Raw genomic sequence first — 26,411 nt, 5'->3', positions numbered from 1 at the left:
ATTGGAGGCGGAATGGGCTGCGGTGCAGGCGATGCTAGACAGACGAGAATCGTCTGTCTTGGTATCCATCTACACCCAGTGCCGCGCCGTCCTCACCTCAGCATGGAGGCCAATGTCTTCTGGGCGGAAGAGTTGTTCTGGGAAACAGTGGAGACCTTCTTGCCCTTCTGCCTTCTCACGTCGGTCCTCATACTTGGCTTTGTGGTGGGAGCACTGGCCATAGTTATCGGGTTAGTCGGCACTTTCAGCTGGCTAGCCTTGATGGGCACGACATTCGGCGCCTCTGTTGCAAGACCAGTGGTCGAACAAGCGAAGAGCATCCTCAGCGAACAGCTGCGCCCGCCGCCTATTTCGTCCACTGACAACGAGGGGTTGTCGAGCCAGCGAGACCCAGAGCGGGTATCTAGCTGGTGAGGAGCAGCTTGGGCTTGGGGGTTGGGGGGAGAAGGAGGTGTGTACGTACGTCAGGGCGGAGGGGTGGAGGAATCAGGGGGTTTACCATCAGTTGGCCAGAGAAATATGGCAACAGATTCGTCAGGACAGACGGGTGGAGGGCTTGGGGGGCTTATGGTCGGTGAGCCAGAGCAACATTGCAGCAGAGTCGTCAGGACGGACGGGTGGAGGATCTTGGGGCATGTTGACTAGCAAGAGGCTCACGGTAGACGACCGAATGAGAGACACTGAAACAGACTGCCGTTCCCTTAATGTTTTCCCATGACTGAACTGATGAAGTGGAAGATTGTTCTCCGTCTTCTTTGCCTGCGCTGCGTCAGTTGCGCGGGTTGGCGGCTCAACTACCAACGACGTCATTTCTTCGTCTTTTCGTCTTTTGATTTCGCTCGGAGACTCGCTCAGGTGCAGGGCGTAGCGAGCCCACAAATATTGATGCAATCCATCATCATTGCTATGCCATAGGGAGCAATGGCTCGGAGGTCGCCTCCATATCGAGCACCTTTCTGAGAAGTTTTTCCACGGAGTTCGCACCACAACTGAAAACAGGGAAACTCCTTGCCCTTCCGAGTACAAGTCCCTCCACCATCTCGCCCATTTTGCCTGACGCGGAAAGACCCAGCGAGCACCGGCTTCGAGAGGCTTCGTCGGTCTTTGCCAGCGCCCGATGATATAAGCGAGAACAGGCGAAGCGAGGCCGAGCAGAACCGCCAGGACATATGGGCCCTTCCTACACGGCTACAAATACAAGAACACGCGCAAGCACAAGGACGGGCACCTCAGCTTGTTTGTTTGAACCTCATCCTCTCTCCATTTCCTCCTCCTCTTTCATTCAGACATTGAGTAAACCATCACTAGTTTATTGACACACGGAGGAGCTCCAGAACCATGGCAGACACTCAGGAAGAGGAAGAACGTTACCTAGAATCACATCAGGGCACATCCTCCAAGCTCCTACGCCCAGTCAATGCCTTTCTCAAAGAATTGGGCCTCGTGACCCTCTACCACTCTCCGTTCGACACAAAAATCCTCATTTTCCAGCGCTTCGTCCGCCTCTTCGCCTACGGCGGCTCAACCTTGATCCTTGCCTCCTACCTCTCCGACCTAGGCAACCAAGATGCCCGGATCGGCTTGTTCATGACCCTGACCCTAGTCGGCGATGTGTTTATTAGTTTCCTACTGACCCTGATCGCCGACCAATTGGGGCGGAGGTGGATTCTGGTCCTGGGAGCCGCATTGATGTCGGCAAGCGGCGTGGTGTTTGCCCTGAGTGGGAACTATTGGATATTGCTGGCCGGAGCCATTCTGGGTGTAATAAGTCCTGCGTATGTCCCTCCAGGTTGTCCTGTTACTCCCGACCTAGGGTATGAGTTACTGATACTTGGCGTTCCAGAGGTAATGAAATCGGGCCCTTCCGCGCCATCGAGGAGTCCACCATCGCCCATCTGACCGCCAGTGTCGATCGCAGCGACATTTACGCCTGGTACTCTCTCATCGGAACCGCGGGGACAGCGTTGGGATTCGTTGGATGCGGCTGGATCATCACGCTGCTGCAACAGAAAAAGCACTACGACTCTATCCAGGCGTACCGCATCATTTTCTTCATCTACGCCGTCGTCGGGGTGGTCAAGTTGTGCCTGGCCCTTATGCTGAGTAAGGATTGCGAGGTTGATGCTCAGCCAAAGTCCGCCAACGCAACCGAGACGGCGCCCTTGCTGGGCAATGACCGAGGAGCGCATAACAAGGACGACGACCTTCAGAAGAAGCGACGATGGAGGCTCCTCCCTGATATCAGCAAAGAGAGCAAAGTTGTCTTGGTGCAGTTGTGTGTTTTGTTCGCCTTTGACAACTTCGCTTCCGGATTGGCGCCATTGTAAGCACTTTTCGGAAAATGAGGGTTCTTATGGGCATTGGCTAACAATTCCATTTACAGATCATGGGTGACCTACTTTTTCAAGCGCAAGTTCGACCTGCCCGAGGGCAAGCTTGGGTCGATCTTCTCCATCACAGGCATCATCTCTGCGCTGTCCATGCTCATGGCGTCCTCCATTTCCAAGAGGATAGGGAACGTCAAGGTAAGAAGAAGCCCTCCAAGTCCCGCTCCCTCAAGAAGCGACAACAGCTGACGGAACATCAGACCATGGTCTTCACCCACCTGCCCTCGGCGATCTGCCTCGCCCTGATTCCCATCCCATCCACGCTCCAGGGAGCCCTCGTTTTCCTCATCGGCCGTGCATGCACACAAGTCATGGACGTGGCCCCACGCTCTGCGTTCCTCGCGGCCATTGTTCTCCCCCACGAACGCACCGCCGTCATGGGAACCATCAACGTCGTCAAGACGTGTGCGCAGAGCATGGGCCCCGTCATCACCGGCGTCCTCGGGACCAAGAACCACTTCTGGGTAGCCTTCGTCGCGGCGGGGTCCTTGAAGGCGACGTATGATTTGGGACTGCTGGCCGTGTTTGCAGAGCGGAAGAGCCGCGAAGAGAGAATATCGGAACGCGGGGATGAGGAGCGGCACGGGGCGACGTCGAGCGCCCGATGAAGAAAATGTAATACAGCATGGCCATCGTTGCTTTGGGCAATTGGCTGCTCGGAAAAGTCAAGTATCTCGTTAGACCAATGTACACCACAAAATAGAGCCAGGGACGACGTTTAGGATTAAGAGGCCGGAAGAAATTATGTTGGTCAACTCCGCTAGCGAGAGTTCCAGCCGTCGGAGTAGTGCTCCTGGAGCAGCCGATGTTCCCTCGCGTTATGTAAATGGTATGTAGTTATAGAGCAAGGATATAAGAAAAGGACGGAGGCAATGGCATTTGGGTATCGTAGTTTCATGATTCTCAATCTTGGGCTTGGGATCTCCAAGAAACCAAGATGCTTTGTTCTATATCATCAGCGACTGCAAATTCTTTTGTCTTTTGGGGCGCAAGGAAACGAGGTCGTGTGCTGCGTGCTGCGTGCTGCTGCTGCTGCTGCTATGTGCAACAACAATAGCTGCCTGCACGGCATGACCAACGCCGCCATGCCACCCAGCCAGCCGGCCGGCCAGCCAAAAAAGGAGGATACAAGATACCCCGCAATCCACGCCGACGCCATGCCAGGTTCAATACGTACAAGTCTGGGAACACGAAGGAGGATGAGGAGGAAGAGGTGGTAGTAGTGGTGGTGGTGGTGGTGGCGAAGACAAAAGGCGAGGGATGAGGAAAGGGGAGAATGGGAACGAGACACAACCTCTTCTACTCAGACACCCTTCCCGACTCACAAATCTTCAAGCACTTCCGTTCGGCTGCGTGGTCTCGGACGCCTTGATCTCGCCCCGAATGCCTCCCTTGCCACCTATTTCCCGCGCGGCGATGGAGAGAGCCAGCTCCGCGTCGACGTTGACCATGACCTCGATCTTGGATCCCTTCTTCAGGCCCCGGAAGACGAACTCGGCCAGGGCGTGTTTGGGCCGCCACACCTTGTCGCGGATTTCTTCGGGCTCGTCGTCTTCGTCGTCTTCATCGTCGTCGTCATCATCATCAGCATCCTCTCCGTCCGCGGCTTTCGTTCCGTTGGTTTCGGGTTTCGGTTGGCGCTCCGGCTGGGTGACTGTGATCTCGCGTTCGCCTTCGCTGATCCGGAAGAGCACATCGCCCTCGAGACCCTCGATGACCTTGGTTCTCCGCGCGGGCACGGCCGTGTCGGGCGGGATGATCACGTTGAGCACGTCGACGGGCTGGCCTGTCACTTGATAGCCGATCGCAGCCGACAGGTGGGGCGTGACGGTCACCATTTCGTGCGTGGATTGATCGATGTCGTCTTTCTCAAACTCCTGGATCAGGGAGGCCTGCAGAGCGGCGCCTCTCGCCGAGAGCTCCGAAGGGTTCAGTGCCGTGGCCGTTGTTGCTGGGGCGAGAACCTGCGTTGACTCCGGGAACAGGGCTTCGATGTTCTTCGCAATCTTTGGTGTGTGAGATGTGCCGCCGGACATGATGACCTCGTCGATATCCAACACATCCAGTCCGGCTTTCTTGATCACTTCCTCCACCAGTCTAGTAAACCGCCCGAAGGTCTTCAACGCCAGAATTTCATACCGAGTTCGATTGATTGTGGACCTGAAATCTACGCCGTCTGCGAGGCTTTCGACGCTGAAGGTGGCGCTGTTGCTCTGGCTAAGAGCCTTCTTGACCGCTTCAGCCTCGAGCTTCAGCTTGGCCAGGCTCCGCTCGTTCTTGCGTGGGTCAGATTTGTGCTTCTTCTCAAATTCCTTGGCAAAGTGGTCAATCAAAACCTGGTCCAACTGCGTGCCGCCCAGCTCGTAGTCGTGTGCGGTCGCCAGGATGCTGTACATGCCTCCTCTTGAAGCCACCACGGCGACATCGGATCGGTTTCCTCCAAAGTCTGCGACAAGCACGATCTTACCCGCGCTGGCGTCCGAAGACCGCGAATCGTAGGCAAGGAGGGCTGCGATTGGTTCTGGCATGAATTGGAGGATTTCCACCTGGATGTTGGCAGCGGCTTTCGTCAGGGCGGCCTTTTGGTCGTCGTTGGTGTCTGTTGGCACAGCGACCACAGCCGACGTTATAGTCCTGCCGGTGAAGTCAGATGCCGAATTCTTCAGGCGCCTCAAATGCCGCGCAGCGATCTCCAAAACCGGCACTTTGTTTTCGGTCTCGTTGTCTGCAGTGTCTCTAATTGTAAAGCAGATCTCGCCCTTTTCCTCGATGGGGTGTGCGGACGCATGGCAAGGGGTGGGATCAATGGACTTGTAGTCTTTGCCGATAAAGTCCCTAAAGAATGCGACCGTGTTCTTGCTGTTGCGGACCAACTGCGCCTTTGCCTGCGTGCCATGAAACTCCTCTCCCTCGATGTAAGAAAGGATGGATGGGATCTGACGGTCTCCCTCTTCGTTCGCAATGACCTCTACTTTGCCCTCTCCTGAGATATGCGCAATTGAGCTGTACGAATTTCCAAACGAGATACCGATAGCATAATGTTCGGGCGGCCCTTGGGGTACAACCCCGTTCGTTTCGTCGCTCATGGCGCGGTTCAGCCGGGGTGGAGTGGAAAGGGACGGACTCGGGGGTTTGTGAAAGACAGTTTATATACACAAGTTTCCTGAAACACTCCTGCTCCTGGGAACCAACAAAAATTTGTGCACTGGACCTCACGAAAACCCTGGGGACTTTTTTTTTGAGCCTTGCGGGCGGATATTCACGGCTCAGGGAAGGTTAAGCGAGCCCGGAGCTCAGCCTTGTCGTCATCTGAAGTCTCTTTTTTCCAGCCTCGTCTTGGTCCTACCCACCCGTGAACCATTTCGCAGGACTTTTTGATATTGAACTCTTCAAGACGTGGAGTCGATGCCTGTCACATCAATCATGCCGGTATTTCTGCCTGGTGATCTGATCCCCACCAGCCAGATACCGACATCCCAGAAGCGCAAAATTGGCCATGGACTCCAACAAAATAGAGAGACAAACTTCCTTGCGACCATTGGAGGATTCTTGGAAATCGACTATCGCAAGAAGACGGCCCAAATATCCACACCGGATGCTCGCTACATACCCAAAGCAGGAGACCTTGTGATCGCGCAAGTACGAATCTCAACAGCAGACTTTTTCCATGTCTACATCAACCCTTACTCGCCCCAGGCATTCTTGCCACAACTGGCCTTCGAGGGTGCCACCAAGAAGACGAGACCTCAACTGAAGGCAAACGACCTCGTCTACGCCAAAGTTGTCTCTGCGCAGAAGAACATGGAGATCGAGTTAAGCTGTGTGAATCCATCCACCGGCAAGGCGGAACCGGATGGGCTGGGTCCGCTTAATGGTGGTATGGTATTTGATGTCAGCCCCGGTCTTGCTGAGAGACTTCTCAAGAAGCAAGGTGTGGTGGCGCTGGAGGAGTTGGGGTCGAGACTTCAGGGCGGATTCGAGATTGCGGTTGGCAAGAATGGGAAAGTGTGGGTTGATTGCCCAGAGGCTGGTGTGAAGGGAATTTGTGCAGTGGGGCGATGCCTGAGAGAGATGGACGAGAACGAGATGAAACAGAAGGAGCAGAAGAAGCTTGCAAACAAAATCATTGCTGAGCTGGAGCGCGGGTGACTGCAACATTGCTGAGCAACGAAAGGAAAACCTCATGACAAGGGCTGGTGCCTCGGAAAAACGAGAAGGAAACAAATCACCCTAGCAGAAATCATCCAGTACGCAGCTGGCGCAGAGGAATGAACCTCTCAAGACCCTCAAATCGCAAACTGCGCCGCCATAGATGGCACACCTACCAACAGGTCGAGGGACTATGGCTGACCGGCCAGGCCCGGCGCGCCAGGACATGCGATGAGAGGGAGAACTACAGCACATTTCAGAATCATGCAGGGTTGCAAGTGGCCGTGGGCCAGGCGCAGCGGAAACGAACTGCGGGCCCGGCCAAAAAAGACAGACAGATAATGACAAAGGAGTCAATTTGCTTTTCGAAGATTTTGTTGATTCGCCTTCTGTACTACGAGTACATGACTATCCACGTTTCCACCACCATAACTTTGGGATTAGCCTGATGCAAGGTCATAGGCCTTCCTCAACATCGGAACCCTGCCCTCCTCACAATACAGCAGTGAAGTGTATGTTCATGCAGAATCCGGATGCCTCATGCCCGGTCATCCCATGCAAAAAAGACTTTTTTTTTTCGCGAAGGGTATTCCCCAATCGTAACTTGGAAAAGGATTCGACGCCGGGTTCGTTGCGGAAAAGAAGGAAATGATCTGTCCGCCATGCTCTCATAAAGTCTTCTTTTGCAAGATATCCGGAACTCCCTGTCGTGGTGGCATAGCTTCTGCGGAATCCATCTTCTATCGAGCAAAATCCTCAATGCCATCCCATTTTCATTCCGTTTTGGTTGTTGGTCGTTTACTTTCTTCGGAAGGAGCAGCCCTCTGTGAGTCGGGCTTTGCCACCGGTGGGTTGGCAAAGCACAGTTGAGCAACCTGCGCAGATGACGACAGTTTGAGCGTGGGAGAAAACGGTGGTGATTGTGAAGCAGCCGGGGCACTTGACGTCCATGAAGAATGATCGAGGTGCTGGGACGAGAGTCTGGAGTGCTTGTTAGTTTTTCTGATGATTTTCGGCCTAGGGACTGCAAGGATCGTAATCGTACCTTGAGCTTGTGCTTGCGAGCCTCAGCCTGAGGCGTTGGGTTTAGGAGATCAACTGCGAGAACCTGCAAACGAAAACGTCAGCGACTGGTCGGGATGAAGATGATTGCGTTGGTGGTGATCGATGTTGCGGTGCTCGTGTGCTTTGTAAAGCCGGGAGGAGAAATTTTGACCACATCGATTTGTTGCATCGATTTGCGCAGGTGTGCATACCATTTTGTTTGATTTTTAGAGGTAACCTGAGGACTCTGTTTGATACTGAGCTGCCGTCTGAAGTTTGAGAGTTGCGGCGAAGATGCAGGAGATCAATTGATGTATTGCGATGGAGGAGCGTGGCGGTAGAAATCGACTTTGAGGAGTCGTCGTGGTTGTGCGGCCAACTGCCAAGACCGCTAAGTGCAGAGTCTCCACAGCGGCATCGTCTTCACAGACTGCAGCCAATCACAGGCCTGCATTTACTTTGTTCGCCGCCTCCTTTGACTCACTGCCAGAGTCATTGAACAAGAGAGAAAGGACTCTAGCAACGTCGTATCTACTTCTAGACCGATCTATCGCTTCTATCGGGTATCAAGTGCAAGGCTAGACAAGGAGATTATCGCGCCAAAGGCCTTCAGAAGGGCACATCCATGTCTTCCACCTTCTCCTCTGTCCCTCCCGCCTCTCCCCGTGACGAGATATTCTGCTTGATGAAACCTGCAATCATGTCCAGATATTGCTTCCCGCTCGGCACAAAGTGTCCTCCGGGGTGTGTCACGACCTGGGTCTTCTCTGCGCCGCCAGTCGCATCGACTAATGCTTGTGTTCTCGACTCTTCGACCACGCTGTCAAGACTCCCAATGACGTGACATACTGGGGTCTGAATATGGGGGTCCTCGTAGAATCCACGATATCTCTCGCCAGGGGCCCGAAAGCCACAGTATGCGGCACAAAATTTGAGCGGCGGGTGACTGAGTCTCTCAAAGGATGCCGGATACGGGATCGCCAGAGGGGATCTTGCTCGTGCCTTTTCAAACGCTTGTTTTCTCGAGTCCCCCTCCAGTAGTGAAGCAACCATGGCGGCTAGACATGCTCCCTGCGAGAATCCGATCACGCCATCGAATGGTCCCTCTGACTCTAGAACTTTGGCGATTGTCTCCAGCCCTTTCTCGAGACCGACGTACTCAGGCGGATCGGAAATATCTGACCGCCTCCACCAGCCATAAGCTTCAATACTGTCCGGGTCTTCAGTTGAACTCAGGTCAAAGCCCGGAACGTCGCTTGGCTTGAGTTGCAGAGGGCCCGTTGGGTAGCTTAACGAAATGCCTGGAAATACTTTCTGCAGGTGCTTTTCCATTGCTCTTGTTTTTGCGTGGAATAGATTCCCATTTTGAGTATAACCGTGGAGCATCAATACCTTGATGCTACTGCTCGGCTCTTTTGCGGATGGCATAACGTGCAAGTACCTCGCTGTCTGTGGCTTCAGGGATCTTGGAAAGTTAACTCTAGACAGTGTTGTGAAAATTGTTGAGGTTTTCTGGTTGAGTTGAAGGCTATTCATAAGACGATCGCGTGGCCAAGGGAATGAAGAGGCTCTAGCCAGGCAAATGTCAAAGCGATGGAGATGGGCGGGTCGTCAGATTCCGACCATTCATCTCCTGCCAAGCCCATGCCAAGCTCCTGCAAATGCTCCGACACGGTCTTCCGCCCAACGACCACCAAAGCTTTCTTCTCTCCTCTCCACTACCATTGTCTTTCCAAATATTTACCAGCCTCTGGCTTCGGACTGGCCAGATTGAAGACTTCGTCAGGGTGCCCTTTGCCTGCTGAAGCCGCCGACGCTGCCCCCAGTTACCCTCCGTGGGAACCCGCTCTCACCTCCGCCTGGAGAAGCCAACATGATACCCACCATCTTGCTCCCCGTGGATCCGATGGGGCACGAGCGACCATATCCCCCGTTTGAGGCAGTTGTCCCAGTGCCGCTCATGGTTCATGCTGATGTGGTCCGACTACCGTGCAGTCTGTTCATCATTGAAGCCGCAATAGACAGAACCAGAGAAAATAAGCCTTGGGTTCCCATGGTGCTGCTACTGTCCTTGCCTTCTGAATGGCTCGCCGTCAATATAGTTCAAAACACCTGACACGAGTCTGTGTTTGCGCAGCGAAGCACGAAGATCTTGGAAGAGGTAGGTCCTCGTCGCACACTGTGCGTCCCAAGGTATAAGAATATGCTCTTTCGTCTCTTTCTCTTTAGCCTCCATGCTTCCTGTCTCTTCATTCTACGTTGAGAAGTGAGTTTACTTCCTCTTCATATCCGGCGTCCTCTCCATATCGTGCAGATATTCTATTTGCAGCAGTTCATATACAATCTCCATCAATTCACCTCCAAACTCCAGCCCTCTGCTGTCTCGGAACACCTCCCCCCCTCTCAGCATCTTGTTCACATATCCTATCCGAAATGGTCAACTTCAGGCCCGTCTTCGAGCGCATCAAGCGCCTCGATGTCCAATACAACAAACCAACCAAGGAGATCCGTGGACGGGACACCATCCTCCCCATTACTCTCACCTCCATCTTCATCTTTTTCATGTGGGGCCTCGCCTATGGCCTGCTAGACATCATGAACTACCATGTCAAGGTAGCCATGGGGATCGGCCGCCAGAAGGCCGCCATTTTGGCCGCCGGGTACTATGGTGCCTACATCCCCGGCGCGCTCTTGATCGGTGGGCCTCTAGTGAAGAAGTGCGGCTATCGAATCGCCATGACGACGGGCCTGTTTGTTCTCGCCCTGGGCAACGAGTTCATGTCCATTGGGGCAAGTCGCTGCAGTCTTGCGGGCATGGTGGCCGCGCATTTCGTCATCGGTTTGGGTGTTTCGACCTTGGAACGCTCAGCAAATCCATACGCTGTCAACTGTGGACCGCGGCGGCAAGCCGCTCTGCGAATCTTGATGGCGCAAGCTTGGGCTGGTATCGGCACTGTCGTGGCCCCGTTCCTGGCCAACGCGTTCGTCTTCAATCCCGACACCTCTACAGCACGCCCGGACCCCGACCCTCTTCGCCCCGGCAAATGCCAGATGCCGACGATGAAGACCGCCTCGTGCGCCAACCTGGGCAGCGTCATCACCTTCTACCGAGCCCTGGGCGCCTGCGTCTTCGCGCTCACCGTCTTCGTGGCAGTCCTCTTCTTCCGCACCAACTGGTTCCCGGAGGTCGAAGTCCCCGTCTCCGCGCCGGTCGACTGTGGCTGGAAGAAGTGGAAGCACCCACTGGTGTCGCGGCGCTTTGCTCGCATCTGGTGGGGCGTGGCAGCCAACTTTGTCAACCTCGGCTGCCAGGTGACTTTTGCACAGTTCTTCATCGAGCACATGAAGGTCAACGCCTGTGCCAGCGACCGATGGGCCGCGTACTACATGTCGCTCGCGCAGACGGCGTTTGTCATCGGCCGCTTCGCCGCTGCGGGCCTCGTCACCATGCCGCGGGTCTTCAAGCCCCGCTACGTGCTGATGTGCTTCATGGCCGGCGCCGTCGCGACGACCGCGGCCGGGACGGGCATCACCGCGACCGCCGCCATTGCCGTCGCCATCATGGTCATGTTCTTCGAGGCGCCGTCGTTCCCCATGATCTTCGAGAGCGCCACAGCCAGCTTCGAGGAGTGGACGCCCACCTGCGAGACGCTGATGATTGTCAGCATCTCCGGCGGTGCGCTGCAGCCCGCCCTGATGGGCCAGCTCGTCGAGTCCGTCCACATCTCCGCCGCCTGGTGGCTGACGGCCTCGTGCTTCCTGCTCGTCTTCACGTACCCGGTCGCGACGAACGTGATTCCCTCGTTCAAGATTGCCCTGGACAAGGCCGAGATCGGTCCCGACGCGGTCGACCAAGTTGCCGACGAGGAGCATGGGCTCCAGCGAGCCTCGACCTCCAAGGAAAGCTTCGCCGTCAGGATCGTCGAAAAGGTCACTTTCAGGAGGAAGAAGTCTTCAGAGACTGGATCTGCTACTCCCCAGTCTAGTGAGGGGCCGGCTCAAGGCTCATAGAATGCTGTGTGGTAGTCTTTGTCGGCGATTTGGTTGGGATTCTCTATTGGGCTTTGCGACATCGCAGAACGAACAAAGGACTGTGGATGAGCATGGTGAGGGCGTTGGCTACTTAGAAGGGCAGGAAGGAATAGGTTGTTTACTTTGGAATGGGTTTTCTTGTTTTTGGCCTGAGGCTTTTGAGTTCATACAAAGTCGCCCCGCGCGAGATGTTACGTGCCAACATAGGCAGTATCCAACTAATAGCAACACAATAATGGCACTTGAGAAAAGACCCCATGATTCCAAAGTTCGCCATCCCGCAAGATTGATCAAGACCTGCTTAATCGACCTGACCGCCTTCTCCCCGTGTCATTTGACGCAGCCTCCGGGGCTGAAGGCTTTGCTTTCTTCCCTCGAGTCCCCGTGGACTCTTCTGATTTGAGTGGCTTGTCTTCTGCTTTGCTTGCTGGCGCGTTAGCAGCCTTTTTCGCCTTTGTTGGTGGCTTCATATCCCCGTTAACCACGGGCTTCAACTCCTCCCAGTCCGGTTCTGTCTTTGCCTGCGCCTTCTTGCCCCTAGCAGTCGTCTTCTTGGGCATCACTTCCTCTTCATCGTCATCGTCCTCCTCTTTTGTAGTCGAACTGCGGTTCTTTCCCTTCGTCTTCTTGGGTTCAATCTCGCCATCTCCGTTCTGCTCTGCAGCCTTGCGCTTTTTGCCCTTGGGCTTCTTCGGGAGATCGCCGTCGTCATCTGGCATCTCAGCTTCACTCATCTCCTTTGCCACAGGTCCAGTCTTCTTCTGGACTGAGGGCACTACAGCACTGGTCCGTCCACCCACTGTAAGAAAAGCAATCTTGTCTCCGTTGGGCAATGTATTCGAGGCATCCTTTTTGCCCTTCCCCCATCGATGCTTGAACAGCCAGTCCTCGGGGAACTTCTCCGAGTCACCCAACAGCTCCACCGCGGTGTTGCAGATGTAATGAATCGACTTGTGGAGCTGTGTGATCTGCCCATCATTCAAAGTATTCGCGTATTGTTCAGGGTGGATCTTTGCATTGTACATGATCTCATCGCCCACCCAGTTGCCGATGCCGCTGATGTTGGCTTGATCCAGTAGCATGGCCTTAATGGGGACCTTCTTGCTTTTGCACTTGTCCTTGAGCCACTCGACGGTGACCATCTCCTTGTCAATGACCGGATCCGGTCCGTTCTCGACCAGGGGTGAGTGCTGTCGGATCTCCGCAGCAGGACAGTCGACAAGTCTGACCCGGGCGAATCGCCGCATGTCCACGAAAGCTGCCTCAATTGGCTCTTCACCGTCCTCTGCTTCGGTCTCGAGCATGAACTTCATGAATTTCGGGGGCCACGCCTCGTCCTTCTTGCCCTCTTGCGGCTGGTAGTAGTAGGTGTGCTCAGACTTGAATTTCAACCACCCCGACATGCCGAAATGCATGACTGGGTGAGGGGGGCTTGACATGATCATCCAGAAGTATTTCCCTTGTTGGCCAGCATCGATGATCTTCTTACCAGCCATGTGTTTCTCAAATTCGGCAGCTGAGGTGCCCACCTTGCCATAGACGCTTGCATCATCGGTGGCCGTGACTTTGGCGATGGTTTTGCCAACCAGCAGTTTGCGAATAAAATGTACTATGCGAGCGACCTCGGCGATCTCAGGCATCTTGATCAAATTGGTGTTCGTGAGGCTTTTCCGGCGGAGAAGGTCGTCCTTAAACAGAGCGACAAGGCGGTGGAAGGACGCCTCTTGAGACTTGTTGCTTTTGAATTGGCCAATCCACCCAACTTTTGCTCGAGTTGGTCGTTGAGGCGTGACAGGAGAAGAAAATGAGCTGGAGGCAGTCTTGAGGTCGATAGAGATGAAGGGGCTGGCGCTTCGACTGTGTGGCTATGTCGACGATTGGTAAAGCTGGAGGCTGCAACGCGTATTCATTACGAGACGACACGAACCAACCGACGCGTTTAGTGGCTTCAGCCTTCCGAGCAGCGGCAATGACATAATATATGCCCGGCGGTGAAAAGCGCAGCCTCGTCTCCGCTCCGCAGGTTGCTTTTGATACGTACCGAGCATAGCAATCTATGTCCATCGTAATACCAGTAAACACTAATCTCATGCAAATATCTGAGTCTTGCATCGCTCTCTACATGAATTATATGCCCCCGTCAATGTCCACCTCATCTCCAACCTATTCCACCATCTAATAAGCAATCAAGCTGGCGTGGTTTTGGACTTCACCTGTGTCGGAGACGAGCTCGCCCTCTCCTACATCCACCTCACAACCCAACCACCGGAGTACTGCTGCTGGTCTTCCTCCATCCCATCGACCGCACACGCCCTCCTCCATCCCTGATCAAGCTCCGCCCGCTCGGACTGGAGCTCAGCTCCGACCCCATCCCCGACCTCTAATAATGTCCAAACCCACAGCCCCTCCAACAAACCTCACGCCGCAGTTCTGCTTCAACACCCGCGTGCTGCGGGACTTTCTTCGTCTCTCACGAGCCAGCATAGACGACAGCATCTCCACAAACTTGAACGCCCTCATCACGCCCTCGACGACGTCGCCCTTCGACCCCACCTCAACCTCGATCCGGAACCCATCATTACCGTCCTCACTCACTCGAGCGCCCATACCTCGAGAAACCAGTCGGACCTTCCTGCACTCAGTTCTCTTCCCCTCGTGGAACGTGAGATCCGATGTGATATCCTACTGCACCAGTGTGGCCACGAGTCCGGACCCGAACGACCCGGATCTCATTGAGCGCGAAGCGCTGAACAGGCGAGACGCCGAGCGCATAGTGAACGAGCGCCTGGATCCCTACTCCGGAAGATTCTTCCCGCGAGAGTCGAGGGCGGAGATGCTGGCAGGTGTGCTGCGGAACGAAAATGCGGTGGAGAAGATTGTGAGAACAAGGACCTGGGGCATTGTCCAGGAAAGGTGTGAGGGTGTTGAGGAAGGGACGTGGGAGGAAGCAGTGAACGGGTGGAGGGAAGGAAAGAGATGAAGGCCCAAAAATGCCAATCTGGGCACGCAAATCTGGCAACAAACGACATGTATAACTGGGTCTTACAAATGCAACCCCAGACGGCATATGGTATACTGGGGCAGAATCGGCGAGCCGAGGAAAACCAACTGGCGCGGTTCTGACAGGGACTACATGTTGTCTCCAAGCAGCGGAAGAGTTCTCGATCATAGCGTGGTGGCCGCTCTATCGAAGCATACCTCATAGTATCGATGAACCGATAGGCGGCAGTCGGACGGATGATGGGAGGGTCCAGTCGGATGACAATCTCTGTACGAGGACACTTTGTCGATACTTCTCGAGCCGGAGATTACTTCGAGAGACTTGAGGACGACATCAGACCGACCGTCCACCTTGCGTTCGCTAAGAGGAAAAGCGAGGGCAAAGTACGAGACGCGAACAATATGAACGAGAAAAGGAAACTCCACTCAAAGATGATATATCATGGTCTGGAAATGTCATATAGATCATTCCTCATGTACAAATATCTATATCCCAAGGCTCAAGATAGCTGGGGTATCAAAATCAAATCTATCTCTCGATCAACTTTGGTCTCGTCCATTGTGCAATGGCGGCATATATCGCCATCTCCATTGGGCCCCATTCACAAAGCAAAGCACATCCAGTGCGTCACCACCTCCGTTTAAAGTGAAATCACCATCCACCACCGCTTAATCCGGCAATGCTGGCGATGCGCTCCGTATCGCTCATCTTGCTGGCGGGCTTGTTCTTGCCGACATCGCTGTCGACTTCTCGGAAAGTCGTGTATGCGAGCTTTGAGACCGGTATATTCACGAGGCGGGACCAATGATACAGAAAATCGTGGACTTCGGTGGTGTTGATTCCGTTGATAATCGTTTGTTCGGCCTTCTCGTGCCCGTTCAGATAGCCAATGCCGTTGGTCATCGGCACGTCCTCTCCTTCTTCACTTGTTTCCATGTCCTCTGAAGAGTCAGCCGAGTAGTAAGCTTCATCCACGAGTCTCAGCCACTCCTTCTGACTCTGCGGCCCAACCACACTGTTGACCACATCTTGGCTCCGCGTCTGGGGTACTGTCTCTATCACGTCGTCAACTTTAATTTGTCCGCCCCCGTTCGTACAACCCCCAGGGCAAGCCATGACTTCCACATAAGCGTAATCACTTGCGCTTCCACTTCCACCAGCCGGATTCATACGTCTCGCTGCACCAGGTAACTTGCTTTGCCTGGCGGGTTTCAATTTCCTGACGAGATTCTGAATATTTCGGAAACCGTAATATCTTGCACACTTCATCAGAGCTTGGCCTGTGGGCGCCACCAGGGAATATTCCACGACGTCAGCGTTACGTCCGCGCTGCACGGAGATTGTAGACCCTGGGTGGCGCCATTGTTCTGTTGAGAGAATGTGGTAAAGGTAACCGCCTGAAGAGCCAGCAGTCACATTCTGCTCTTGGTTGTGCCGTTGGCGTTCTTTGGGGAAGAGGAAGCGAGAGACGTGGGGGTCTGGAAACGGAGTGCGTTCCACGGACGAGAGTGGTCTGCATGGAAGGCTGGAGAGTTGGATACCGCGAGCCGAGGCGAGGGAGAGAAGTTCGCGGGAGGTAATCACACAATCAACGTCTCGTACGGGAGATGCGGATGTGTCTGTGTGGTCGGAATGTCGCCACCAGCGATCTGTAAGTTCTTCCCTGCTGGCCTCTAGTTTCTTGTCAAAGCAGGGCATTATCGCCAGATGCCATATCTGCGAAGGGTGGATGCCCAGCGTCTTGCTCAGCACTGATTTGAGCAGCGTTCCCGACAACGCCTGTGGAGATTTCAATGCTGAGAGATGCGGAAGGATGTGAGGGTGTGTCTTCTCTGCGTAACAAATCCAACCGGGACAAGCTGAAGTTAGTACCGGCTTCGGCTTCGACTTTGCTATTATTGAATCTGCCACCTCTTCAGCTCCTAGAACCAGGCATGCTTCCCGTGCCCGGTTGGTGTCCACCACATAAGTAAATCGATTATTGTGCTGGCCACCTATCCGCAAGCCCTGTGAACCGCTAAGGAACTGTTCGATCATAAAGCCAGCCCTTCGTTCGGAGATGCCATATGTCGCAGCCAGGCTAGCCCGAACCTGCGGGCTCACACTGGCAACGAAGACCTTCGCGTTTGAGGGCGGGGATCCGTGCCCATTTGCAAGGCCAATCTGCTTGTTGATAAGATACCGTACGTCGAGTGGCGGATAGGACTCGAGTGTATTCAGAACTTCAGTATGTGATTGTAACGAAACCAGAACAGCTTCTGCAGAGGTAACACATCCGGAGCAGGCAAGGCAATCGGTAAGGGAAATCGAGGCAGGCGCCGGGTTCTTGGTCTGGAGCTTATCTTCGGTGGTCACTTCGTAAGGGTTGACATCGTCGTCCTGTTTCGGCAGTGTCTCGACCGGTTTTATGCAGGCGACGCCAGGGGAAATGAAGTCGTTGAGATCGTCTGCGGAGAGGATGGCGCTCATGGTTGCCAGTGGGTGGCGACCACGGCTGAGGCGAGGAGTTGGTAGTGGAAGGGGGCAGTAGCACTCTCGACGTCCGCTTTGGAGGAGGGAATTCTGCAGCGCATAGATGGTCTAAATATTTTTGGAGGACGCCCAAAGTCACTATCTTGGTCGTTCGTCCGCGGAAGAATTATTAATGGCGAGATGGTGGATGGGTGCGAAAGTCCGATCGTCGGCCTCCCGAAAATCAAAAGTTCTAGAACTTGACGTAGGTGGGTGGGTGGCTGGGTGACTAAGAACTTAGGTAAACAGTTCTCCAGATGTAGCCGGCGATGGCCGGGAACTTGAAGTCCGCAGTCCATCTTTCTCCCCTGGACATGTGCACGCGACCAGCAAAAGACAACGAACCATGCTGTTAATATGACACTTCATGCTCAACAATCGAACAGAAGGAAAAATAGAAGAGGTGGAACTTCGAGACATGCCCCCTGTACACGATGATACATCTCCAGACGCCCCGCTCATCGCAGACCGCGGGCAAGACGACGGCCATGCTTCTCCGACCACCACGGCAAAGTCCTCCGCAAACGCCTTCATATGGGTTTTGACAGTCTCTGCTTGCGTATCAGGGCTGCTCTTTGGCTACGACACAGGGGTTATCAGCAGCACCTTGATCTCGATTGGTACCGACTTGTCCTCCCGCCATCTGACGACCTTGGATAAGGGACTTATAACTTCTTGCACAAGTCTGTTTGCGCTCGTTGCGAGTCCCGTTGCCGGCGTCCTGGCGGATAGGGTCGGGAGGAAAAACATAATCTTGTTCGCAGACGCTCTTTTCACACTGGGCGCTTTATGGCAGGCTGTCACAGTGTCTGTCTGGGGGATGATACTCGGCCGCAGTATTGTGGGACTGGCCATCGGAGGTGCCAGTCTCATCGTGCCTTTGTATATCTCTGAATTGGCACCCAGCCATCTAAGAGGCAGACTCGTCACGGTTTCTCTTCTTTTCATCACTGGCGGACAAGTCATTGCCTACCTGGTCGGATGGGCCTTTTCCAACATGAGAGGTGGATGGAGGTGGATGGTCGGGTTGGGCTGTGCTCCCGCACTCGCGCAGCTCGTCATGTTGGCATTCATGCCCGAGACACCTCGCTATCTGGCCAAAGTACAAAGGGAAACCGAAGCCCGAGCGGTTTTAAAGAGAGTCTATCATGGAATGGCAGACAATACCACCAATATCGTCAATGAGACCATACACGCCATTAAAAAGGAGCTGCTTGACGAAGAAGAGGCACACGTCCAGCTCCGTCAATCAGCACAGTCCAAAGCCAGCTTCTTAATCTCTCCGACCCTTCAATCTCTTCTCCTCCATCCTCCGCATGCCCGAGCACTAACAATAACATGCACCTTACAAGCCCTTCAGCAACTGTGTGGGTTCAACAGCCTCATGTACTTCTCGGCTACCATCTTTCAGCTCTTGGGCTTTCAGTCACCTACCTTGACATCACTCAGTGTCGCGGGGACGAATTTTCTGTTTACCATTGCTGCCTTCCATCTGATTGATCGGCTGGGCCGGAGACGAATATTGCTCCTCACTATCCCGGTCATGGTCCTTGCACTTCTCCTGTGTGCTGGAGCTTTCACCTTTGTTCCGCTACACTCGGGCGATAGGATAGAAACAACTGTGGATAGCCCTTCCGGAACCTCCGTTCCCCAGCTCCCCGCCATAGCCATCCTGATAGCCATGCTCCTCTACGTCTCAACCTACGCTATGGGACTTGGCCCTGTCCCCTGGCAACAATCCGAGCTCTTTCCCCTTTCTGTCCGCTCTCTGGGCTCCTCGCTGGCAACCGCAACGAATTGGCTCTGCAACACCGTCGTTGGCCTGACCTTTTTGCCCATGATGGATTTTCTGGGCGCGCAGTGGACCTTTGTCACGTACGCGGGCATCTGTGCCCTGGGCTGGGTGGTCGTATGGTGGATTTACCCGGAGACCATGGGACTAAGATTGGAGGAGGTCGGAGAGTTGTTGAAGAACGGCTGGGGAGTCGACGAGAGTTTGGAGCGGTTGGAGAGGTCTAGAAGGCATGATACTTCGTGTGACTAGGATAGACTGTTCTCGGCTTAGTATACCCTAGAATTAGATTGCAACGAGTTTGAATTTTGGAAAGGACTCGACCACTATCGTCAAGATTGTACAAAGGTACACAGGCCAACTTCATGCTCGGCGTGTATATCGATTGCCCATCTCACACTCAGATACAGCAAGGGTAGCGAGGGCACCTTGTTCTTTCGCGGACTGGACGTTTTCATATGAAACCAGAAGACACGCTGCTCACTGGCCCGTCGCGCTCCTCGGTCCCACAGATATTTGTCGCCTGTTTCCGCGCCATCCTCCGAGCATGCTTCCGCTCCCTCCTCTCTTTTTCCTTCATCTCTCTCTCCTTCAAAATGACCCGCCAATACTTGTCCCCTAGTTCCGCGTACTGACGTCCACGCGCCTGGACGGCCTGTTCAAGTTGTCGGTCAACCTGGCGCAGTGCCCATGTCCAGGAAATCCCCGGACCGGCGAGATCGGAGCGGGGTGTCGGCTGATTATTGTTCTTCTCATCCCTGCTGCCGTATCGCTTGGAGCTGGCAAAGTGCGTTTTGATCCCCGATGAGGTCTCTGTAGAGTCTTTATCTGCCGGTCCTCCCTGCAGCCCTAGCTGACCGCTTGCGGTTGCGGCCTCGTGTGACTCCCGGACACCCTGCTCTCGTGCAAGGACGGCGTCCCACTCATCTTCCCATTCACCAAGCTGAATCTTTGCCGCGAGGTCCAGATGCTGTGCCCACTTTCGGACACCCCACTGGATCTTACTCTTCAACACCCTATTCAACAACACCGGAGTAGGGCCAGGGTATTTCAGAAGGGGAATCCCCTGAGCCAAGATCAGATTGGGCACTTTGCGCACACCCGATTTCACTTCAGATATCGGTCTCGGATGCTGAAAGATGCGTGGGGTTTCGGGGGTGGAGACGTGATTTGCTTTGTCGGCCACGCGGCGCAGGTTCTCCAGATGGGCACGCCGGCTGGGCGGAGGCGGTTTCCATCGCGAGGCCAGTTCGGCGCGGTATTTCGATATAGATTCGGCTTGTAGAGCTACACGCTCGAGCGTCTGGCTCAGCTTGTTCAAGGCATCGCCCGATTTACAGGCGCATTCGCGGAGGAGGGAGAGGGCGCCACGACCTGCATCTAATCCGTTGGCGACCTGTGATGGCGAAAGCAGCTTGCGGTCTCGATGAAACCGGAAGCGGATCAAGGATTGAAGAGTTTTGGCGACGGCAGGATTTTCGACCGCGGCGCCGACCCGCGAGCTCTCACGGAGCAGAGCTTTGTATAATGCAAGGCCTAAAGCGCTGTCAGCAGACTCCGACTAGATATCAAATTTCGCACATACATGCTAGTCGATGAAGCCCCGATTTGTGCGGAGCAAGAATACGTGGCATCCGCACATCTCAGGTGAAATTTCTTGGGTGCAAACGGACTTTGAAAGCGATGAACCACTGTATCTGAATACATACGCCCAGCCTCGCAAAGACCAATAAATATCTCTCGAGGCAGGTATGCCGATAACGAGGCTGAAGTCGAATGGAACCCGGAGGGAATGATTTCTTGCTCACTCAATACACACAAGTACTCGAAGAAAAATAGAAAAACACAAGGGACTGATATTTACTCCTAGATGCGTGTTACTTTCCTGTCACCGCACTCCTGCAGCTAGAGTGGTGCTGTGAACAATACCCGACGCCAAGTATGCATTCATAAGAGCTCGTGATTCATCGCCGTACGTTTAAGCCCAACTCCATAATTCCATGCTTGCAGTTGCATCTCTTAGAATGTAGTGCCCTCTTGGGGTTGCGGAAGTTTCTTGTGCTGTGGCAGAGCCATGTACCTGCAGACATCAGCGACCCTTCTCGCACAAGGATATTTCCCACCATACCTTCTCAGCTCGATCAGAATCGTCTCCATAGTGTAGTCTCGCTTCCAGTTCGCCAAACAAGGCAGCCTTGATGGATCAACCTTATTCCTGTGTGTTAGAGTTTGAAAGGCTCATTCCTGGATGATATCCTCACCTTCCCAGTCTTTTGATCGACGCAAGGCAGATTTACCCTCGACACGAACTGAATGGTAGGTGGGAGGTCAGGATATTGGTCGCCGCAATGGATGTTGACGCTGTAGATGCGATTCTCGTGGACGCTCTGGATCGTAAAGGGTCAGCTTAATCTGCCCCTCAATGGAAAGGGGAGCGTGGGTGCCATACGTGAGGAGGTCCGAGGATCGTGCCGTTCCAGTTGGTCATCATCAAGTCATCACTGTCGGCCAGTCCGTACGAGCACGCCTCTGCATGAGTGTTAGAACCGCTGTTCCTCGAGCACTAATCGCGGGCGGTTTGCGAACCTGCGCCCAGTCCTTTCTCGCCCTTTTCCAACTCCTCCAGTAGCCGGAAATTTCGAGGCACTTTGGCTCCCATGTTGAGATGACAATTGCGTACGATAAATGTTGTGTAAGAAGGTGAGTCGTTCTTTCTCGAATCAATACTGTGGCCGGTAAAGATGGATACTTGAGATCTTGGGAGGGGTGAATGGAGAAACTTGAGAAGGCGGGCACGCGCCGCAGCCTCGTTAGTTGGTCACTCAGCCTTGGCGACTGCGGACAACGGACGCACGTGACCTAATTTGCTATTGGCTTGGCGAAACCCGGCTCCCGCTCCACCCCTTTACAGTGGATAGAATACACCTAGCTGCCTTTGTCTGAGAACTTTGTTTTCTCAATCACTGCAGCTGGGCAGCATACTTACTTGGTCGTGCACCTATCCTGCTCTCTCGTATTCTTGCTGTGCCTTTACACTCGAGACGACTGTCCAGAATGGGAACCCGTCTTTGGGAGAACAGAGGTGGCGGCGTTCCTGGAGCCTGTCCTGCAGTGCTTGGCTCTCGTGGAGCCACTACAGCCTGAGCTTTGGCTTCGAGAGTACTTCGTTCTCACCATGAAACTTACAGCGAAACTACACCTCGAGTCCAGGTCAATCCGATAATCGTCTCAGAGTTGGTATCCTAACTGACCGTGGATCGCAAATTGACCTCTCGAACAGACTCGTCGAACAAACACATCGACGCCCCTTCATCAACTCAATCTAGCTATTGGGATCGTAAAATCAAAACTACTCAAGGCTTCACAGGGGCGATTGAGAAGGATCAACTGTCGGTGACATATCGCTGACTCTAGCAACAGAATTGCCTTGGCTACAGCATCTCGACTCTGTCTCCGTGCACTGATATACATATACTCCAAAGCCTGTTGGTCTTCTTGGCTCTTCACGCCGTCTACTTTCCTAGGCAGCCCAGCACAACGGGCGTTAGCCAGCACAAGAGCAAGCCACCAAAAACGATTAGCTTGGGGAGCTAATGTACTTTTTCACGTACATCGACCACCTTAGGCATTACTACGAACATTTACTCGGTACTCGTGATCAGCTTACTGGTTCGACACCTAACATTCCCGGAAGATTGGCGCTGGCGCTCATTATCAGCCATTTCCCCTCCAACCAGATGTTGTCGGGTCTCCTTCCTGGTCCAGGCCGTCACTGATCGTCCTTCAAAATCTGCTGCAAGCCGTTTCCAGCAAGTTCAACTAATCCCCAACCGGAACGAAGGTTCGTATTTTCTCAGGAACTCTTCTGCCGCTTTTTGGCAGAGCCAGCGTTCCTTTTCCTTGCCGAAGCAATCCAGATGATTCCTCCCATCACGAAAGAAAGGCAAAGCAGCACAATTGCAAAGATCTCATACCACTTCAGCTTCTTCCTTTTGGGTCGGTAGATCAGAGGGGATTGCCTCGACTCAGAAGTATCGTCCGTGGAGCCGTAGAAAACACCGGTGTCCACCCCTTTCTGGGCCAATGCAGCACTGACACCGCATTGGTCCGTTAGCCAGTCCTTGATGGCCGTTATTTCACTCTCCTTGTGGCAGTTGGACTGGCAATCGAACAGACTCCCGTGGATACAGAAGCAATTGCGACCCTCGGTGATGCAGCCGTAGTAGACAAGCTTTTGGCGCAGACATCCTTGCGCGCAGGCTGGCAGACCGTCGTATGAAAGGTCGTCAGAGCCTGGGCCGCACTCTTTCACGAACCAGTCTTCGGTGGCCATCCAGTCCCACCAAGTGCAGAACGACCAGGCACAGTAGAGCGGATCCTTGAGGGAGCAGTAGCAGCTTCTATTGTATAACTGAGTCGACGGCTTTAAAGGCGTGCACGCGTCTTTGGGTGCGGTTCCTAGGGGATCGGTATCGCAACTTGCGAGCAAACAGGACGGGATTTTGGAGACATCGATCGGCTGGGTGTTGTTGATGGGTTGGCGCTGAGACGACTCCGAGCCCGCGTATGTTAGGTCTGTAAAAATGTACAAGATGGCGAACAGCGCGTATACCCTCAGGCTGCCTGACATTCCGTTAAGTGCTCTGTAGGACTGTGAGAATTGGGCAAATGCTGGAAGCAGCTCGAGGGTATGTATCTCAGACCAGCATCTTGTATTGACGAGCGAGGGAAGCCGAACGCCCGGATTTTGCAACGACAATGAGGCTGAGAATGCACATCCTGCCACCACGCTTCTCACCACCTCACCCCGTTTCCATCCCCGGCATGATCCGGTCCGAGCGAAGCGAGCAGAAAGACGCCAAAAGTCCGAGTCACACGGGCCTTACAAACGGACGAGCGAATAACATGCTGCCAGCAACGCTTGAGGAACGAGGCTTGCAATGCAAGCTACCAAATCGGTGCGCGGTGCAGCTGAAGCTCGCCCCCAAAAGAGCATGTGCGCTGCTTCTCCTCGTCCTTGTGGTTGCTTCAAGCACACCTGCGCGATACCATCGCTTGCTGCTCGTCCAATCCTAGGGCCTAGCGGCCCACACTTCATAAGAAGAGGAGATTCTCTCACTATGAATACACTGCCGGGAAGAAATATTGGGCCATGCAGTCCATGGTGTTCCAAAGAGTCTGAGCCAGCCTCACTACAGACAAGCACCACTGAACCTATAAGGTGCGTGTCGGCACCTTTTACTCGAGTGAAGAACAACGCGTACAGAGGTCAGATAGGTGTGGTGAAGAATTCCGTGTCTATCTGACCTAACAATTCAATAACGCCCAACATGGCATTCCCAACAGGTGTCATTCTCTCAGCTCTGCAGGCACCGTTATCAGCATTGCAAGCCAAGCGGCCAGGGATATTGCTCATCTTGAGTCTTATCATTGCTTCGGCGTCTGCTTACGACAGTAATATCTGTTGCTTGAAGGCCGCTCGATTGCCTGATGTACGAATACCACTGGACCAGTACCCGTGGGATGTTTGCAGCCTGAACGATACCGAAACTTATGCTGAAGGGACCACGTTCCCTTCGGTCAATGTCACCATGGGATGGTGCAGAGCACATTGTCCTGGCAACCGGCAGAGTGATTTATCACAGTGGTTGCAGCCGCTGACCAGTTGGATTGTACCTTACATAGGTCTTCTCTTGCTGTGTCCCCTCGGCGACTTCAAGCCACCCTCTGAAGCCTACAGATGGTTCTGGCAGTTTGTGGGCTATACTCTGGAATGGATCAATTTGTTAGGCGACCCAACGAGTGCCATTTTTGGTTCGTTTTCAGAAATCTGGTCGGATGCAACAATGCTGCATACGATTGACCAAACGCCTGAGGAATCTCACGAACCGCCTCCGGGTAAAATCACCAGCCTTTCGGCCTCGAAATGGGTGGTCGTCCTGGTTGGCGACACCGAGTTCGACCGAAGAAAATTCCGGGAGAATGAACAATACACTGAACTAGAGGGAGGGCACGAACAAACCATTGAAAAGCAAAGCCCCTCGCTGCCAGAAAAAACGGCGTCTGAATCCAACAGATTGCTTTCATCAGTGTCAAATGAAGAAGTCGATGACCTCCCCACTGATCTAAGAGTGCGGGTGAAGAACGCGATTAACACTCTTATCGAAGCCCGCACCCACTTCAAAAAGGCCATCTTCTTGCCAACAATCCTGTTTCTTGCAGTGACGGCATCAGTCTTCTATGATGCTTACAACAAACTCGGTGATAATGACACTGCAGACTGGTTGGCTTTCGGAATCTGGTACTCTTGGATGGTGATTCTCTCCGTGGCTGCAAACTGTTTCGCCAGCAGTGTGAACGCGGGCGTGACACAGACCACACTGGGTCAATATACCCGGCTCTCCGACCGAAGTGTTCCGCTCCGCGAGCGCTATTTCAACGGTTTGCTGTGGCAGGAATGGTTGACGCGAATCCATAAGAAACGACGGCTGGCTGTGCCCGGGGCGGCAAAAAGGGGTGGTTTGTTGCACAAACAAAAGGCTGAGAACAGCGTCAACTTCGAAGAAAGCCATCACGCCAAATACCCTTTCTTAACTTTGAGAAAGGCCGTTGAACTGCTCATCGGCCATATCTTTGCATGGCTTTGCGTCGCGGTGCCCACGGCCTGTGCCATTGTTGTCTCATACGTAAGTTGGCTTGATTCTAAAGACCTGCATCAGCTCCAATGGGGACTTTGTCCCGCACCGAATATGCCGATACTGACTCTCCATGATCAACAGAAAACGCCTACTGTCGGCTGGGATTGCCGATCATTCAATTTCCTGCTCTATGGAATCCTAGCATTAGTCGTTCCCGCCGTGCACATCGCCTATCAAAGGGTGCCTTACGACGATAAAAAAGACGACAACAACGAAAGAGAAGGTTACAAATACCTGAAAAAAGGACTCAAAACCATTTACTGGCTTCTGGCGTGTGCGAATGCAGCTGTGCTCACCATTGGCACCATTCTGCAACTAGCAGGTGTCTACAGAAGCTGCCGATGTCAACTCCTCTTCGCGCCGGATTCTGCACTCGTGGAAGTAAACCGAAACACTCCCCTTGCGGTCGATAATGCAAAAAGATACTGGCTTCAGATAGGATATCTGGCATTTGGAATTGTTTGGGTGGTTTGTGGTGTCGTGACGGCAGCCAGGGCCTATATTTCTGCTCGTCTCGAGCTTCCTGATGATCCGAGGAAGCAAGAGGAGCAGAAGGAGCTCGATGATATTTGGAACCAGGCATGAAGAAAGCGACAGCAGAGGCAGAAACTGGGCAGTGATGTGTGAGCTGTTGCCCTCCGTGGTTCGAGGTCGTTTCGGTCATGCATACTGTATCCTAGCAGGAGTCTTGATCAAGCAAGCTGAGAGATATACTAATGTAGAACCCTGCAGCTCCGAGTGCAAAGAGTTATGACTAGAAATGGCATGCAGCCGAGTTGAGAAGAAGAGCGAATGTT

At 53.7% G+C, this 26,411-nt stretch overlaps 13 protein-coding genes across 13 annotated transcripts; 6 read left to right on the top strand and 7 right to left on the bottom strand.

Moving 5' to 3' along the window:
* The first annotated feature begins 925 nt into the window (after positions 1–925).
* Positions 926–3,270, top strand: PV07_03001 (uncharacterized protein). Its single transcript, XM_016389658.1, has 4 exons — positions 926–1,775; positions 1,844–2,323; positions 2,384–2,525; positions 2,588–3,270. Exons 1-4 carry the CDS (start codon positions 1,339–1,341, stop codon positions 2,993–2,995), a joined length of 1,467 nt encoding a protein of 488 aa, XP_016251560.1. The 5' UTR covers positions 926–1,338; the 3' UTR covers positions 2,996–3,270.
* On the bottom strand, positions 3,122–5,583 carry PV07_03000 (uncharacterized protein). The gene has a single exon (XM_016389657.1). It carries the CDS (start codon positions 5,471–5,473, stop codon positions 3,719–3,721), a length of 1,755 nt encoding a protein of 584 aa, XP_016251559.1. The 5' UTR covers positions 5,474–5,583; the 3' UTR covers positions 3,122–3,718.
* A 156-nt stretch (positions 5,584–5,739) lies between these two features.
* Positions 5,740–6,889, top strand: PV07_02999 (uncharacterized protein). The gene has a single exon (XM_016389656.1). It carries the CDS (start codon positions 5,793–5,795, stop codon positions 6,534–6,536), a length of 744 nt encoding a protein of 247 aa, XP_016251558.1. The 5' UTR covers positions 5,740–5,792; the 3' UTR covers positions 6,537–6,889.
* Positions 6,890–8,053: 1,164 nt separating this feature from the next.
* Positions 8,054–9,149, bottom strand: PV07_02998 (uncharacterized protein). Its single transcript, XM_016389655.1, has one exon. The coding sequence runs from the start codon at positions 9,114–9,116 to the stop codon at positions 8,190–8,192; it is 927 nt and encodes a 308-aa protein (XP_016251557.1). The 5' UTR covers positions 9,117–9,149; the 3' UTR covers positions 8,054–8,189.
* An 864-nt stretch (positions 9,150–10,013) lies between these two features.
* PV07_02997 (uncharacterized protein) lies at positions 10,014–11,752 on the top strand (the record flags this gene model as incomplete). Its single annotated transcript, XM_016389654.1, has 1 exon — positions 10,014–11,752. One exon carries the CDS (start codon positions 10,014–10,016, stop codon positions 11,589–11,591), a length of 1,578 nt encoding a protein of 525 aa, XP_016251556.1. The 3' UTR covers positions 11,592–11,752.
* Positions 11,743–13,481, bottom strand: PV07_02996 (formamidopyrimidine-DNA glycosylase). The gene has a single exon (XM_016389653.1). The coding sequence runs from the start codon at positions 13,250–13,252 to the stop codon at positions 11,903–11,905; it is 1,350 nt and encodes a 449-aa protein (XP_016251555.1). The 5' UTR covers positions 13,253–13,481; the 3' UTR covers positions 11,743–11,902.
* Positions 13,482–13,660: 179 nt separating this feature from the next.
* PV07_02995 (uncharacterized protein) lies at positions 13,661–15,156 on the top strand. The gene has a single exon (XM_016389652.1). It carries the CDS (start codon positions 13,999–14,001, stop codon positions 14,590–14,592), a length of 594 nt encoding a protein of 197 aa, XP_016251554.1. The 5' UTR covers positions 13,661–13,998; the 3' UTR covers positions 14,593–15,156.
* PV07_02994 (uncharacterized protein) lies at positions 15,034–17,267 on the bottom strand. Its single transcript, XM_016389651.1, has one exon. The coding sequence runs from the start codon at positions 17,080–17,082 to the stop codon at positions 15,265–15,267; it is 1,818 nt and encodes a 605-aa protein (XP_016251553.1). The 5' UTR covers positions 17,083–17,267; the 3' UTR covers positions 15,034–15,264.
* A 160-nt stretch (positions 17,268–17,427) lies between these two features.
* Positions 17,428–19,278, top strand: PV07_02993 (uncharacterized protein). The gene has a single exon (XM_016389650.1). The coding sequence runs from the start codon at positions 17,492–17,494 to the stop codon at positions 19,166–19,168; it is 1,677 nt and encodes a 558-aa protein (XP_016251552.1). The 5' UTR covers positions 17,428–17,491; the 3' UTR covers positions 19,169–19,278.
* Positions 19,163–20,591, bottom strand: PV07_02992 (uncharacterized protein). Its single transcript, XM_016389649.1, has 2 exons — positions 20,502–20,591; positions 19,163–20,452 (listed from the first exon to the last, which is right to left on the bottom strand). Exons 1-2 carry the CDS (start codon positions 20,548–20,550, stop codon positions 19,371–19,373), a joined length of 1,131 nt encoding a protein of 376 aa, XP_016251551.1. The 5' UTR covers positions 20,551–20,591; the 3' UTR covers positions 19,163–19,370.
* A 112-nt stretch (positions 20,592–20,703) lies between these two features.
* On the bottom strand, positions 20,704–21,678 carry PV07_02991 (uncharacterized protein). Its single transcript, XM_016389648.1, has 5 exons — positions 21,503–21,678; positions 21,366–21,445; positions 21,178–21,303; positions 21,045–21,124; positions 20,704–20,996 (listed from the first exon to the last, which is right to left on the bottom strand). The coding sequence occupies exons 1-5, from the start codon at positions 21,573–21,575 to the stop codon at positions 20,936–20,938; spliced, it is 420 nt and encodes a 139-aa protein (XP_016251550.1). The 5' UTR covers positions 21,576–21,678; the 3' UTR covers positions 20,704–20,935.
* A 1,052-nt stretch (positions 21,679–22,730) lies between these two features.
* PV07_02990 (uncharacterized protein) lies at positions 22,731–23,546 on the bottom strand (the record flags this gene model as incomplete). The annotated part of the gene is made up of 1 exon (XM_016389647.1): positions 22,731–23,546. The coding sequence occupies one exon, from the start codon at positions 23,544–23,546 to the stop codon at positions 22,770–22,772; it is 777 nt and encodes a 258-aa protein (XP_016251549.1). The 3' UTR covers positions 22,731–22,769.
* A 700-nt stretch (positions 23,547–24,246) lies between these two features.
* Positions 24,247–26,199, top strand: PV07_02989 (uncharacterized protein; the record flags this gene model as incomplete). Its single annotated transcript, XM_016389646.1, has 2 exons — positions 24,247–25,602; positions 25,696–26,199. The coding sequence occupies 2 exons, from the start codon at positions 24,247–24,249 to the stop codon at positions 26,197–26,199; spliced, it is 1,860 nt and encodes a 619-aa protein (XP_016251548.1).
* Positions 26,200–26,411: the final 212 nt, after the last annotated feature.

The sequence above is a fragment of the Cladophialophora immunda genome (assembly GCF_000835495.1).
Source record: "Cladophialophora immunda strain CBS 83496 unplaced genomic scaffold supercont1.2, whole genome shotgun sequence".
In the NCBI taxonomy this organism is placed as follows: Eukaryota; Fungi; Ascomycota; class Eurotiomycetes; order Chaetothyriales; family Herpotrichiellaceae; genus Cladophialophora; species Cladophialophora immunda.
The sequence above is the reverse complement of the archived record's forward strand: the minus strand, read 5'-3'. Positions and strand labels throughout refer to the sequence as shown.